The sequence below is a fragment of the Mirounga leonina genome, unplaced genomic scaffold (assembly GCF_011800145.1).
Source record: "Mirounga leonina isolate KUSES-001 unplaced genomic scaffold, KU_Mleo_1.0 Mir_107, whole genome shotgun sequence".
Taxonomy (NCBI): Eukaryota; Metazoa; Chordata; class Mammalia; order Carnivora; family Phocidae; genus Mirounga; species Mirounga leonina.
Window position 1 is genome coordinate 1,828,013 of NW_023270233.1, and position 17,662 is coordinate 1,845,674.

The 17,662-nt window shown below is 33.5% G+C and overlaps 1 protein-coding gene across 1 annotated transcript in view; it reads right to left on the reverse strand.

The window, feature by feature from the left end:
- The window catches only part of LOC118018595 (catenin alpha-3-like), a 1,827,095-nt gene that overhangs the window by 134,605 nt on the left and 1,674,828 nt on the right, over positions 1-17,662 (reverse strand). Inside the window, exon 16 of the mRNA XM_035017231.1 lies at positions 15,262-15,443. Coding sequence (XP_034873122.1) covers positions 15,262-15,443 — 182 coding nt within the window. The remainder of the gene's footprint in view (positions 1-15,261; positions 15,444-17,662) is intronic.

The following is a 17,662-nucleotide window of genomic DNA, read 5'->3' on the forward strand; positions in this document are numbered from 1 at the left end:
TGGAATTTGGGGGGTTCAGGATGTGTTCCCAAGGAAACCTCAAGCTCATCTCTCCCTCCTGAAGCATTTAATTGCCAAAAATATCTAATTTAAAACTCTGTTTTGGCTTCTACAATAATGGAATTGTGATGGTTCTTTCTTTTCCTTCTTTCTTTTATTTGTTTTTCTTTTGCTATGATATACAGACAAAAAATATTTGAGTCCAATAAAGTTCCATGAATTAGAATCTGTGACATAAATCCTATGTTTATGATAAAAATAGAATCTAAAAAATAAACATTAAAATCTGAAAGCCCTGAGTAAGTTTCCATGGAGAAAGTAAAATTAAACAGCCACTCTGCCATTGTATGAGCAAAAGAAGGCAGCCTCACATTTTAACTATTATAGCAATTACAGTAATAATGATAATTAATATTTATATAGTTGTACTTGAATGATCGGTGCCCTTGCTGGAAAGACAAACCAGAAATGACCTGGTTAATGAGTCTGTGACAGATAAAGTAGGGGTACTGAAATCAATTCCCACTCACAATCACAGAATATGGTCACAAAATGTAAGTATCAAAAGATTGCCTTCAAGGTAAGTACTCATTCCAAGTGAGGGATGGAAACTGTAGAGGGAAATATCTGTAACCAAGGTAGAGAACCCCAAAATGTAGAGAAAGTAAGAGACTTTAACTAGAGAGAGTATCCCTCTCACCCCAAATTAAAAATGACTTAAGCAACTACATACCAGAGTAACAAGAATTTAGTATCTCTCTGAGGCTCCCTCCCTCCATAACATCTTCTGGTACAAAAACACACCTGATCATAAGAAAAGAATGGATGAAACTCCCAATCTGAAAGCCCAAGCAAAGGACAAAAGACAACGGTTGGTGTCATGCAGGCATTAAGAGACAAAGAGATCTAGATTTTCATAAGAGAGTGGTTATCAAATAGGCCAACTGGTCTAGGATATCTAAGAAAAGAAAAATAAAATGACAACAAATAGGGGGAAAATGGAAGGATCTAAGACAAGAGAACATGACAAGGTTGAGAATAAGGCATTAAAAGTTTTGGAAGTGAGGGAACTAGACAAAGGAGTGAGAATTTAAGATATCAAGTATGGGGGGGAAATCCTATTTATAGAATATATTCATCAAAGTACTGTAAAAGAGCAAATAAACTCCAAGCTGTACCAATTAAGAGCTCATGAAACATAGCAGGAATAAGACTGATAAAATTAGTTATATTCACAGAGGTCTATCTATTGGAATGTTTCACCGTTTTTTGTTTTTTTTAACCAGTTACTTTTATTTTTATTTTTTTTTATTTTTTGCACTTAGTATTTTTTTAAACATCACAAATATGATTTTTTATTTGTCACCATTAAATTGTACTTAGTATTTTTTAATTTAAATTCAGTTAATTAACATATAATGTATTATTGGTTTCAGAGGTAGAGGTCTGTTATTCATCAGTCTTATATAACACCCAGTGCTCATTACATCACATGCCCTCCTTAATGTCCATCACCCAGTTACCCCATCCCTCCATTGTTCTCCCTCCAGCAACCCTCAGTTTGTTTCCTATGATTAAAACTTAAAACCAGTTACTTTTAAACTCATTGGACCATTGGTTTAGGATAAAGATTATCACAGATTGCTTTTTATTTCTATAAAAATAAATATTTTGTTTTTAAATATAAAATTAATTCAATATTATTTATACAATTATCTATATATCACCATCCCAAAGAAATTATTAGTAGTTAAATTTCTGAGAGACTTAACATACAAATGGACAATGGGCATAAATATGACAATGACAATAGAACTTTGACCCACAAACTGCAGCAAGTAGGTCAGGAAACCAAACCACAGGCTCTATAACAACTGACCAAGAATGGTCAAGTCTTTGACAATGACAGCTGGTCTACCTATATTTGCCTCGCTTTAAATTCAGTAACAATCAAGAGAAAGCAAAATATGTTCCCCAAACCAATAACATATGATGCCCTCCTTCTAGTTAGCCTGCCTGCCTCTTTCTTACATCAACAATCTCCAATCAGAGAAACCTAAAGTTTTTTTTGGGGGTGGGGTGTTGTTTTTATTTCCATTTTAAAGGTTTCTGTCTTCTCTGCCTGCCTTTGAGTTTCTGCCAAAAGCAAGTGATGGTAGCTCCTTTGTTATACTCTAGTTTTCCCTTCGGTTGGATGGTTTTCAAAGTACCTCCTCCCATTGTCCAGTCATTACTTAGGATATCCTGGATATAAGGAAAGCTGAAGGCTCCGTGCCTCAGTGCTGTTTGGATCCACACACTCCTCTGTGTTTTAGGTTAACTCCTGAGCGCAACAGGTCATGCTTAAAATGGGTAAAGTGGCAAAATGCCTTAAGAAAACTGGCCTATTTGTAGACAGGTAGGCTTAGCTAGTGGGCTGGGTCAAAATTCTGAGAATATCCTAGGAATATTATAGAAATATAAAATCAGAAAAATTGCTGGTTGTGGTATTATGTACACAAGATAAGTTAGTTCCAACTCTTTTGGAAAATGCAGCATGTAGTATTCATCTTGGGTAACTAATTAAAATGAAATAAAAAGTTGTATTTTTCCCGTGCTTATCATACATATATTTGGGCTTATAACACTAATTGAAAATTTTCAAATTGCAATATTTCAGAAGCATTTGATTAACCATGTGATTATCCACATCTGGCCTGGGAAGATTGACTGATTACCAGAAAAATGGTATCTATTAACCAATAGGTTATCTAAATTTGTAAATCATCAAAATATGCTGTTAGTGTTTATAAACAGTTCTTTTTTTTCTTATTGATAAATGTCAGTCTTCAAAATTTTAGAGGGAAGTACCAGGAAAAAACAGCCTCACTTTGATAAAGGATAACAGCATACATGATTTGACATACAAATAAACACATTTTTTGCAGCCTTTTCTCTCCAAAGTTTTCTTCATAACATCATTCTCATAAACATAGAATTGGGCCATTAGAATGCAACTAAAAATGGAGACTCTCTGATAATGAAAGGCCATCCCATCTTTCTGTTTTCTGGTCAACAGCCCAATAGAGATCTTCACTCAACATCTGTGATAGTCTCTCATATGCTCGGGCATAAGTAGCCCAGGTGAGAAAAACTCTCAAATCTTTACTTTCCCTATTTATATCTCAACTCCTGGCAAGATTCTGGTCTCTCAGAGCTGAATTTCTGCTGCCACCATGTCTACTCCCACCTATTATCATTCTTTTAGATCTTTTTATTTCACCTTTCTGCTTTGCTGCCCATCTTCTTATTCTCCTCGCCTCTTCTCCCATTTTATCTTATGCTACTCTAGTTCAAAATCCTCCACTGTAGGTATTGGTATATCCTTAATACCAAGAACAGTGCCTGATATTCAGTAAATGTTCCATAAATGAACCAACAGAAATTTTACAAAAGCCTACAAATTTTGTCAAAATAATACATTTTTAAAGATAAAAATTGACATCATATTGTGCCTTAAAATACACAGTTGATGAGGATAGATATAGTTCCTGGTATATTTCTGAATAAATAGTTTTGAAAATAATAGTGCTTAGGGGTACCTGTGTGTCTCACTTGGTTAAGTGTCCAACTCTTGATTTCAGCTCAGGTCATGAGATCCAGTCCCGCATCCGGCTCATGCTGGGGATAGAGCCTGCTTAAGATTCTCTCTCTCTCTCTCTCTCCCTCTCCCTCTACCCCTCCCCCCTTGCACACTCTCTCTCACTCTTAAAAAAATAATATTACAGGGGCGCCTGGGTGGCTCAGTTGGTTGAGCGACTGCCTTCGGCTCAGGTCATGATCCTGGAGTCCCGGGATCGAGACCTGCATTGGGCTCCCTGCTCGGCAGGGAGTCTGCTTCTCCCTCTGACCCTCCCCCCTCTCATGCTCTCTGTCTCTCATTGTCTCTCTCACAAAATCTTAAAAAAAAAAAAAAAAAAAAATTAAAAAAAATAATATTACATACAAAAAGTATTACTTTTATCTAGGTATTTTCAATTTTTTAACTTTATTAATACTGACATTAAAAAATACTGACATCAAAGTTGATACACTCTTAGAAATCATAATATTTTGACAAAGATGAATATGATGGTTTTTATTTCTTATTAAAGGAGAGTTATCATTTTTTATATTTTTCCTCATAATTTTTCAGCAATGGTTCAAAAATACATCCTAAGTGATCATACAAGGTACGATTAAATATCTAGAGTTTTACCTAGAGCCTGTCTCCTGTTCAGATGATGAAAAAAAAATTAGATGTTCTCAAGAGTTACATAAACCATGAAATGTGGGAACTCTTTAGTTCAGCCAAGATACTGGTTGGACAGAATTTACCTGAGATGAGAAAAGGAAAAGAGGCCACAATTTATGAAGAAAACATTAATAAATAATCTGAACTCTAAAATATCATAAAGAGAAAACTTTCACAACCCTTATAAATCCCAGTGGGTTTCTGGGTTAAGATGACAGATTGTCACATGTATATAATTTTTGTCCTTCTCCAAGTCCCACTAAAACTACAGATGCATTATTTTTTTTTTTTCTTTTGAAGATCTAAACATTCTAGGATGGAAAGAACAGAACAGGAAAGAGACAACAGCAACAACTATTAGGAAACTAGAAAGCAGATGCCACATGATAAATAATACAGTCAACCTGAGAAAGCCAGAGTCCAAACCAGCAGTGGGAAAACCAAGGACTAAATTGATTTAACCAGAAAGATTCATGCATGACTGGAATTTGAGATAAAGGGAGGAACTGAAAAAGGCAGTTTGGTCCCCTCACATACTGCACACCACTGAACATCGGCTTCTCCCTTACCTCCAGAAAAGTCTAGAGATTAATTCTCTGGAAAGCGTAAAATAAACAGTCTTTCATTGGAGGTCTTTAGACTAACTTTGGGATGGAGTACCTTTTACTGATGACAAGGGTATTGAGTGAATGTGTGAATACTTAACAGTAAATGGAGAGACCTCCAGCCCTTCTACCCCTCTGCACCTCTGCCCCCAGAACACTTACCTTCTAGGAAGGAGTTTCAAAGATGCTTCCCTGGGAAACTAATCAGTACAAGGGGAAAGATTTACTTCCCTCTAGCAAGTCTTAAGTCCTTAAGTCTAATTCTAGAATGTACCAGATTCTGAAGAAAAGGGATGCTGAGTTTTAGAAGATTCCATAGGCTCATTGTAATAATGTAACATACATTGCGTGACTATGCGGATGGTCTTTTATCAAGGAGAAATCATGTTTAAAAAACTAAAACCTGACTTTTCTGCTCTGGAATGAATGCATCACAATGGTAGTGACAGAGAGGCTTCATTCTATTTTTAACTGTTCACAGACAACCAGAGTAAAATCTCCATGTCTTCGGTTAAGGGTGGAAGAAGTACTAAATGGTCTGTGTGCCTAAAGTCTTGTGCCAAGGCTCATAAATGGCTATATCAGGTTTTACAGGAGTATTTTTTCGATTTCCTAGTACAGTACTTTCTAGCAATTTACCAAGTTCCTATTAGCCTTTACTAGAATTTCCAAAGCCTGTCTAATTATATGGGTCTCCCAGTGATGGTTAGACCCCCACGGGTCGTGTCTCTGCTAGTGACATCCAAAAGTGCGTCATTCTTCTTACATATATTAGATTTCTTTTCCTTCTGTCATGCTACCATCATGATCCCAATTCTTGAATAGTTCCCCATTTCCCACTTCTTAAAACAACAACAACAAAAACCCCTGTCTATTTTCTAAGGCCTTTTTATAATCTATCACTTTTTTCATGCTTATCTTAACTTCAAGTTGGATCTATATAGTTTTCTTAGAGCCCCCCAGATGGATCTGACTCATTCCCACCTTCTAGCCTCCACCTTTGTGGGTTTTCTCACTTATATCATCTCCTTCCACAATCTAATCCCTGTATTTCATTGAAATTCTAATACAAACTTCACCTGCTCATACTTTTGTTCTCTGCTTACTCTATTCCCCAGTGATAACTCCCATCTTCTGAAATCCTAACAATTTACAGTTAGAAGCATAAAATGCATCACACAATTGTTATTTCCAATTGGTCTGTTATCCCCATGAGGAAAGGACTGGGTCTTGTTCTGTGTTTAGCATGTGGGTAAAAACTTGCAAAACAATGAGTAGGTACACAGATTCTGAAGTTGGACTGACTTCAATTCAAATTCAATTTCATTTGTGTATTCTTGAGCAACCTAGCTGACCTCTGTGAATCTCAGTTTCTTTAATAATAAAATGGAGAATGTAATAACAAAACTACTGAAGATAAAAATGAGAAAACATATATTTCTCATAGTGAAATATACAGTAAGCATTCATCAAAGTTTACTATTATTATGCCTCTTATTGATAATAAAATAGTAGTTGAGGAAAATTAGAATATTTAGTGACACTTTAGAAAAGATAATATATATATATTTTTATTATTTTTAAAAATATATGACCATTTAAACTCTGTGTGTGGGACAAAGAGTGTACCAACTACCAAATAGCGACTGCTTGTTGATAAACACTGCCCTGCCAAATATGACCCCCCATCCTCACAGGTCCCATTATAAAGAAGCTAAAACTGCAGCAAAAGAAATGTGATGTGGGTGGAACTAAGGAACAGCCTATATATAAAACTGCTAAATTTAAGGCTCAGAAAAACATTGTAATGTCTGAAAAAAAAAAAAAAAAACCTCTTAAAACAGAACTGGTAATAAAAAAGGAGTGAAAAACAGGATTGTATCCATTTTAAAACAATTGGAGACTTATCACAGTCTATATGAACTGAAATAAAACTGAATCTGGATTCAATTCAAGTGCAAAAGATTATCAGAGTCCAACATTCAATTTTGCTACTCTTCTTTTACTGCAATTTGAGCACATATTATTCCTGTTCTGTGGATGCCTTTGGCAGGGACACCTATAGATTGTGAGAAAGCTGGGCTGTTTAGCTTTTGCAAAACATGAAATGTGTCTATTTTCCAATGAGTTACCACTCTGTGGAGTTGTGAATCCTCTTCTAACACCCCAGCTACAGATTACAAAACCCTCAAAGTCACTCAGCATCCTTTCCAAAGACATATTCAACATTCTTTTCTAAGTTGATTCAAAGTATGTAGCTTTGGGAGGAAATAGATGCAGAGCAGGAAAAACTGTACTGAAGTCTGTATTTTCATCACTTGTTGGTGACATATCCTTACCTTTACACTTTTTGTTTTATTTCTTGACCTCATTCCCCTCCTTTAACAGTCTGGACCCAGTCAGTTGTTCCAATATGACTTTTCTAATAGTTTCTTTTTTTATTATTATTATGTTATGTTAATCACCATACATTACATCATTAGTTTTTGATGTAGTGTTCCATGATTCATTGCGTATAACACCCAGTGCTCCATTCAGTACGTGACCTCTTAAATACCCACCACCAGGCTAACCCATTCCCCCACCCCCCTCCCCTCTGGAACCCTCAGTTTGTTTCTCAGAGTCCATAGTCTCTCATGGTTCGTCTCCCCCTCTGATTCCCCCCCTTCATTTTTCCCTTCCTACTCTTTTCTTTTTTTTTTTAACATATAATGTATTATTTGTTTCAGAGGTACAGGTCTGTGATTCAACAGTCTTACACAATTCACAGCACTCAATTCTCTCATCCCCTTGAACCCTGCTGCAAATTCCTTTCCATCCTAGGAATTCAGATAAATCCAATTTTCTAGTTTACTCAGAACATGTGAAGGGAAAATCTATTCACTCTGTTCCTAATGAATATTTTAGGTTTCAAACTGGGTGATGAACCATAAATGAATTAATGAGTGATCTTCTTAGTTGACTACCTTTTATAATCCAGATCGCTTTTTGTGTCTTTATCCAAGCACTCATTCTACGTTTGCCTTTTTATACTTCCTCATATTCCACAGTTGACATTGCCCCACAAATAGAAGTCCTTAGGCATTTACTTCATAAAATCCCCTCTATTTATTCATACATTTCCTTCCTCTGTTATTTTTTAGTTTTTATTTTCATTTTTTAAAATATGAATTTCAGTGCAGTTAACATACACTATTATAGGGGCACCTGGGTGGCTCAGTAGGTTAAGCATAGGACTCTTGGTTTCAGCTCATGTCATGATCTCAGAGTCCTGAGATTGAGCCACACATTGGTCTCCACATTCAATGCAGAGTCTGCTTGTCCCTCTACCTCTGCTCCTCCCCCCACTCTCTTTCTCTCTCTCTAAAATAAATAAGTAAAATCTCAATAAGTAAGTAAATAAATAAATAAATATGATTGATTTTTTTTGACATCTGTACTTATGGTATTGTTGTACTCACTTTTTTTAACTACTAAGCTTACTACATTTACATATTACAAATACTGATATATCTATTATGATTCTAACATGTTTATAGTTTTTTATATGCACTCCCCATTTTTTTCTAATTTTATTCTCATTTTCTAATTTCTAACCTCTCTGCATTACTTTCATCTACTGATATGTTAATTTTGTTTCAGAGCTTCCTCAGAAATTTAAAAAGACATCATATGCATTCTTTAGGTAGCAAAGCATAATGTTAATTATACTAATGTTAATGTTCTCAATTCTCCCTGAATATAAAAGTAGACCATTTTACTCTGATCTCCACCAATTACATAGTCCCTGTGCAGGGTGGTCATTTCAAATAGTCTTTTCTATTGTCATTGTTGTTTTTCTGCCAAAGCTTATTTGAATATACCAACAGGTTTTCTGATTTCTTTGCTCATCACTGTTTCTTGCATCTTAATTCTTTACTTTAGAGATAGAATTTCTGAATATGTAATTTGAAATCCGTCGGTTTAATAGGTCATATGCTTGGGGTCTCTATTTCTTAAAGATGACCTTTATTGACTCAGACTCCAAGGAAACAAATCTTTCTTGCTACTCCTTCAACCTGGTCCATGAATTACTTCTAATTTCCTTTTAGAGGCACAGCTCCTGGCTTTTACAAGGATCTCACTTCTAGCTCCCCTGACTATATGTTTCCTCTAAATGCCACATGGGCATTAGAAATTAAAATCTTTAGTGTTCAACACTTAAGATCTATGTAAGGGTTAAGGAAGAAACAAAAAGAGTGGGTTTCCCTGTCAGAATGGCTAAAATAAAAAAACACAAGAAACAACAAGTGTTTTAACAAGGCGGTGGAGAAAAAGGAAGCCTCATGCACCGTTGGTGGGAATACAAACTGGTGAACACACTGTGGAAAACAGTATGGAGGTTCCTCAAAAAATTAAAAATAGAGGGTCACCTGGGTGGCTCAGTCAGTCAGGTGTGCAACTCTGGGTTTCACCTCAGGTCATGATTTCATGGGTCTTGGGATTGAGCCAGGCAACAGGCTCTGTGCTCAGTGGGGAGTCTGTTTGAGGATTCTCTCCCTCTGCCCCTCCCCCCCAACTCTCTCTCTCATAAATCTTTAAAAAAATTAAAAATAGAATTTCCATATGATACAGTAATTTCATTATTGAGTATTTGCCCAAAGAAAACAAAAACATTAATTGGAAAAGGTAATATACACCATGATGTTTACTGTAGCATTATTTACAATAGCTAGATATGGAGGCAACCCATGTCCATCCATAGATGAGTAGATAAAAATGTGGTATATATACACATACATATGCAATGGAATATTACTCTGCCATAAAAAATGAAATCTTGCCATTGCAACAACATGGAGGATTTAGAGCATATAATGCTAAGTGAAATAAGTCAGTCAGAGAAAGACAAATAGCATATGATTTCATGTATATGTGGAATTTAAGAGACAAAATAAATGAAAAAAATAAAAAAGAGACAAACAAAAACACTGACTTTTAAATATAGAAAATAAACTATAGAGAATTACCAGAGGGTGGAGGAATGGGTAAAATAGGTGAGGAGGATTAAGAGTAGACTTACTGCACCGAGTAATGCACAGAATTGTTGAATCATTATATTGTACACCTGAAACTAATATAATACTGTATGTTAATTATACTTTAATTTAAAAAAATAAATTAAAAAATAAAAAATGTGTATTTCTAGAGCTTAAACTTATGTTTACTCCATTGTTATTATTTGGGTTTTTGTTTGTTTATTCTTGGTTTCTTCTGAATTCAAGTTGCAATTCTTTTTGTTTCTTTTTATTACTTTAAACTATTTTTTAAATTTTCCTAGTTCATTCAACCAGTATATATTATATACTGTCATATATACATATATGTGCACATACTATAGTATATACGGCTACTTTGTATACATATACTGTTTAGGTTGTTATAAGTTCTGGATATAAAACAATAAAGTCAAATTTCATACTTTCATACATTTTATAGTCTGTTAGGGATATAGAGGCAGGGAATATATAAATAAATGGGCTAGATAATCCAGTATGTGGTAACTGCTAAAAAGAAAGTTAACAGGATCTTGTAATATAGAGAGACGGGTTGGGGAGGAAGGCTACACTGGATGACCAAGAAAGGATTTTATGATGGAACATTCTAGCTAAGACAAGAAGGAACAGCCATTTAAAATCATGAAGACTTACCTTCATATCATTTTTGTTTGTTTGTTTGTTTGTTTCCCTATTTCTCAGTGTTTATGCTCTACTTCTTTATCTCATTTTTTGGCTATAGCTTTTTATTCCCCTTCTACAATTTCATTCTATCCCTTCCCATTTCCTCTCTCCCTTCAGATATTTCAAAATCTGTCTTGACTGTGCTTCCTTTAAGATACTATGTTATTTTTATTTTCTTATCAGCTAGTCTCCCATCTACCTCTTTTAACGACTGTTTTTCTCTTTCGCCATTTAGTGAAGCTACTCAAACAAAAGTACCCACAAATTGAGAACTGCCAAAATTACACTATCTTTTCAATCTTCATTTTTTTTTAAAGATTTTATTTGTGTGAGAGAGAGAGAGAGCACAATGTGGGGGGGAGAGGGAGAGGGAGAAGCAGACTCCCCTCTGAGCAGGGAGCCCCCCCCGCCCATGGGGCTGATCCAGGACCCTGGGATCATGACCTGAATCAAAGGCAAACGCTTAACCAACTGAGCCACGCAGGTGCCCCTTCAATCATCATTTTAACTAAAATTTCCTCAAATAAAACAACTCATTGATCATTCACTGAAACTCCCTTAACTATGGCCCAGAATCTTTCTTCTCATGTTACAAATGTTCTTATAATCACTTGAGTGCTCTGTTTTTATGGAATTCTATTTCCTCTGCCCACTTCTTGGAATTTTGCTTCTCGTGGCTTTGTCCTTCATTGTTTATCCTTCTAGTTCCACATTCTGCCTATAAATATATATATATATATATATATATCCAAATATTTACATTACAGAATTAAGAGACTTCTCATTGCCCTACTTATCAGCTGATATTAAAACAGCTCTTAGTTTAGATTTCTTTCCGTAATGTGCTGTTTTCCATATAAATCTATGGACACTTTAAACCATGTCTAAACTATAATTCAATTCTTTACAGGAAATGTTTCTTTCATGCATGTTTCCTATTGAGGTTAATTGTATCAGTGCCATAATAAAATATTATTTATTAATCCTTATTTTCAGAATCAACCTATAACATAAGCATGGGGGATTTAATTGTTGAAAAGAATGTAAATATTGCCTATCTTAATGTAAAAGATGTAGTGGAAAGAAGTTGGGTTATGAATGAGATACAGAACGGAGCAGTTGGAGGCAGAAGAGTGAAAGTAGGAATCTCTTCATCATACATAGTTGGAAGTTGAGATATAACTTACACATAATAACAAAAAAACAGTTATGAATAAAATAATATTATCAAGGACTGTAAATATAAACAATGAAAATATATAAATTCATCAAACTAAGGAAAGGAGAGGGAGAAAAGAAGATGAACAGTCTTATAAGTTATCTAAATTCTCATTTGTAGGAAAAACCAATAAATTATATCTTAGAGAAGAAAGTATATTGCTTAGAGGTATGGAGATAATCACAAGAAATGAAATCATACAAGGTTAAAATACCTGCTTCTCCTTTGTGGAGGTAAGGATTGCTTTTCATAAATTGTTACAATTTAGTTAGTTTCACTTTGCTCTCTCTTCTCCCTTTCATATATATGTGTATGTATACATACACATAGTGGGTGTTATTTATAATAGGTATAATATATTAATATTTTTTATATATGAGGAAAATATGTGTATGTTTATTGTTGTCTGGGCGAAATTCCTCGGTATATGGTAACACCTTTCAATACATAAATTTAAATTTAGTCTTACATATGAGAATATTTTTTATTTATACTTTTAAATATTGGTTGTTTTATTATTTCTTAAATTATTCTCCAAAGGGTCCGAGGATATGTGTACTGGAGCCTCTTTGCCTCCTCTCTCTTTCAAGGTCTTTTTTTCTCTTTTCTTCTTTCTTTATTTTTATCTCATCACTGTCTCTTAGTTAATCTCCTGCTTGTTCTCAAAGCTCCTTATGGAATTTTTATTTGAATCTATTTTCCTTTGGATTTATAATTTGTGATTTTTGAAATTTTTTATTCTTCAATTTTGATGAACTTGTTACATTCCTCATCTCTTTATTTTTTTCATTCCTTAGTTTTTGATTTTGAGTCCGGATTTTAAAAATAAACATCTCCAACTTTTTATTATTTGAATATAGTTGGCACAAAATTAGCTTCAGGCATACAGCATGGTAACTGAACTTCTCTATACATTTCTCTATGCTCATTTAGCTACCATCCATTACCATACAACACTATTACAATACCATTGACTGTATCTCCTATGCTGTGCCTTTCATTCCCATGACTTATTCATTCCGTAACTGGAAGCCTGTATCTCGCACTCCCCTTCACCAATTTTGCCCATCTCTCCACTCCCTTTCTACCAGCAACCATCAGTTTGTTCTATGTATTTATAAGTCTGATTTTGCTTTTTGTTTCTTTATTTGTTTTGGTTTTTAGATTCCACATATGAGTAAAATCATATGGTATCTTGTCTTTCTCAATCTATTTTACTTAGCATAAATACCACCTAGGTCCATCCATGTTGTTGAAAATGGCAAGATCTTATTCTTTTTTTTTATAGCTGTGCAATTTTCCATTGTGCATATATACCACATCTTCTTATCCATTCATCTATGAATAGACACTTGAGTTGTCTCCTATCTTGGCTATTGTAAATAATGCTGCAATAAACACTGGGGTACATATATCTTTTTGAATTAGTGTTTTCATTTTCTTTGGGTAAATACCCAGTAGTGAAATTACTGCATCATATGGTATTTTTTGAAATTTATTTCAATTTGGTGTGTTGCATTACAGTTTTATTTTTCTGTTTTGTATTTGTTTTTTTAGACATAAGGGTCTCATCAGTTGAATTGTTTTGATTATCTTCTTTCCCCCCCCAGCTTTATTGAGGCATAATTGAAAAATACAACTGTAATATATTTAAAGTGTACAGGGTGGGGATTTGATATATTTTTATATCATGAAATGATTACCACAATCAAGTGAATTAATACATCCATCAGTTTACATAGTTATCTTTTTTGTATGTGTGCATGAGAATGCTTAAGATTTACTCTCAGCCAATTTCAAATATACAATACAGTATTAACAATAGTCACCATACTATATATTAGATACTCAAAGCTTATTCATTTTATAACTGAAAGTGTGTGCTCTTTGACCAACATCTCCCCATTTCCTCTACCCCTCATTCCCCACCATTCTACTCTGTTTCTATGATTTTGATTTCTTTTTAAGATTCCACATAAAATTTGTTTCAGAGGTACAGGTCTGTGATTCATCAGTCTTAACACAATTCACAGCTCTCACCATAGCACATACCCTCCCCAATGTCTATCACCCAGCCAAAAAAAAAAAAAAAAAAAAAAAGATTCCACATAAAAAATATTCCATCATATATATACATATATATATATATACACACAACATTTTCTTTATTCATTCTTCTTTTGAGGAACACCAACATTGTTTCCATATCTTGGCTATTGGGAATAATGCTGCAATGAACATTCATCACGATACCTTCCTATAACAAACCTATCTTAAAAGTTTGTCCGATTTTATAAATTTAAAAGTTACTTTATTTTAAATTATTTTAGGTTTAATATTATTCACAGATTTATGGGTCATAGTTTTATGGGAAGAAATTGATGAATTATCTGCTCATGTCTTTTGTCCATTCTAGGATATTTGTTTTTTTATTCTTCATAATGTCTTTAGGTATTCTTTACATATAAATGACATCATGTTTTTGTTATTTTTATTACAAATGTTTACCCAATTATCCATTTACATTTTGATATTGTTTAGGATATTCTATTGATCTACAGAACTTAATTTTTAATGTAGTTCACTTTAATAATCCTTTTTTATAAATTCTTCCTTTTTCTCCAATGCTTAGAAAGCCTTTCTCAATCTTAATATAAAGAAAAGATTTGTGTACATTTTTCCACTTGTTATGATTTTAAACTTACATTTATTACTCAACCTAAAATTTATATTTGTGTATAATGTATGGTGATATAAAAGAATGTTTTTCTAAGTCTACCAGGTCTGCTTCAGAGTATTCTTCTGCTCTGTGTCTTTTAAAATTATACCAACACTAAATTACCTTAATTATTGTAGTTTTGTATATTTTAGTAACTGATAGGGCAAGAACTATATTATTGTACTGCTCTTTGGCTAGCTCTATAAGATAATATTTTGAAGCTATAATAAACATTTTATTGTTTCTGGAATTTACACATAATGTATGATTCTTTCATTATATCATTAAGTCACTGTGATTCAAAATATATTTGCTTGAGAGCTCAGTAGCAAAAGATATGAACCTTGATGACACATAAATCATTACAACTAAAATTATGTAGCTATGGAAATCAAGTATTCAGATAGTTCCAACCGAAATCATAATTTGACTTATCAATTTCTTTGTAAAATAATATGCTAATATGAAACAAAAAAGATTCCTAAGGTGACAGGGTATAAAGGAGATTTCTAAAATCATTTTTTGGCCATTTATGAGAAACTTTGCCATATTTATTTACCAAAACCTCTAGAATTATACACCTACAACTTTCTAATTCTATATTATTTGTGTTTCTCCCACCGTTTAGTTTTTAGCATCTGCTACTTAGAGAAACTTAGGTTTCATTACTGTGACAAATGTTTCTACCCATTATAAATGTTATGCATCATTTTGCACATAATTACCTTGTAAAGTCTGTCATCTCCATCATAATCATACACATCTTCTTGGCCAGAACAATGATATCATTGCTGGTATCATCCCATATCTCAATCTCAGCATCCAGTTTACTCTTTACTTTCTTGAAATCAGCAACTTGCTCAGCAATCTTTTCCTTTTCTGCCTCAGGCAATTGAGTCATCTTAGCCTAAAACATGTGATAAGTAGATTTATAATCATTCCACTATGTCAAAAAGCATTTTAGGAAGGAGTGGTCATTACAGGATATTCTTAAACTTGTTCATTTAAAAACAGAGACATATCATGGTTTTTTAAAATCATATAATCAAAACTTTCTAGGCTTAATTTTTCCTATGAAAAATCTATTAAATTATAAATGTTTTCTCTAGAACTATAATGTTAAATTTGAGAATAACAATGTATAATTTAGTATCTGATATACTTAATTCTACTCCTTAATATAAATGTGAGACTTCTCAAATTTCTAATGCAATACAATTTTAAATTAATTCAGGCTTAATATAATGCATCTCATATATTAGAAAAACATATACCTTATTTAATGGTACCAATAATATGCTTCAAAAAGTAGAAGTATAACAAAACTATCTGGAAATGTCTATTGACATTATAATGTTGATTTATCCATGTATGTATATACATTCAGACAGATCCTTACACAAACACTGAATATATATTGGTAAACAATAGTAGTATACATTTATAAATCATATGTATTAGATAAGCACATTTTAAAATCATAAGTTTGTAGGGGCGCCTGGGTGGCTCAGTCGGTTAAGTGGCTGCCTTCAGCTCAGGTCATGATCCCAAGGTCCTGGGATCGAGCCCCTGGGATCTCCCTCTGCCTGCTGCTCCCCCTGCTTGTGCTCTCTCTCTCTGTCTAATAAACAAATAAAATCTTAAAAAATAAAATAAAATAAAATAAATCATAAGGATGTATATGGGTATTCTGTACATATAAACACATTCAAGTGTGTATGTGTATGCAAACTATTTTGAGGGAAGAGTAAAAATGTTATGGGCAAGGTTTATTAAGGCAAGCCCTCACTAATTAGCATCCTGAGTTTTGAGGTACTCTTCTCCCATGCACAGTTAACTTGCTGGGTTGGCTTAGTATTATTCTTTGGACATGTCAAATTTTGAACAGGATGCAACTTGCGTCTTCCACTTGCAATTTGAAATGTGGGAAGGGTAGAAAACCATCTAAACCACCATATTCACAGCATTAGCACCTGGGACTTATAAGTTTTTGTCAAATGAAGAATCTTGAAGTAAAAAAAAAGTGATTTGATAATATCAAGGCCATAAAATTTCATGCAACAGCCTGTGCAATCATATTCTCCAAAAAAATCCACATACGTTCTAATAGAATGAGTACATGGGCCTCAGAGGAAGTAGTTAAAATGATAAATCATTTAAGCAAATTTTACTTATTAGATTATTCATACCAAATCTGTGATACCTACAATGCCTATATATTTCCAGATACTAGTTCCTAAGACATCCATATACTGGGAAATAAGGAAAAAAGCTTTGAAATATTCTGGACAAAAGGCTCAAATAGTTGAAATACACTTTATTGAATCAATAGTGTACAAGAGCAAAAAAGCTTAAATATATGAACGAAGGAATTACAAAAATGTTCAATGGAAAATCCAACAAAAAATGAAAATTAAACCAATATCAAGTATCTGTCATTTATTATCTATTTATTATAAGACTAACTCAGGGTCTAAAATAACTTGGTGTCTGTGAAATCTCAGCATTAATTATCCATGGTTCAGTTCTAAGCTAGTCATGAAAATAAACAATGAGGCTTTCCAAGTTGAAGCTTCCTCTAAATTCCTTAGCATAATGTTTGACATACAGTGAATGTTCAATAAATGATAGCTATTTCCTATTCAGTAAGAAAATTGTCAAAATAAATTCCCATATCTAGCACTTAAAATTTTTATTTTTTGCATTATTTTATTTGAGGAATTAAATTAAGCAGTGAGAATGGGCTTTTAATTGATGAGCTATACAGGTGTCTCTTCCTTGGAATCTGAATCATTTGTAATTTCCTTTCCCAGGCAATGTGGCCTACTAAAAGAAAAGCAACTTTTACTGCTGCTGGCATATAGCAAGGCACATAAATGAAGACACAGCTCACTTATGTCTGAAATCAATAGTATGCAAGCACATTAAGTAAATTATAAGCTACTAACCCATTAAGGTAGCTCAAAAATCGAAATGAATTTTCTCCATCTTGACTACTGGTCATTACCATTCTTTCCATTTTCAATTAAAAAAAGTGTTTAAACTTTCAAATAATAATAGATGTAGGGAGATTCAACTGGGACCTCTTTTTACGGTCTTTGTCTCAGAGGTAATAAATCCATGAAT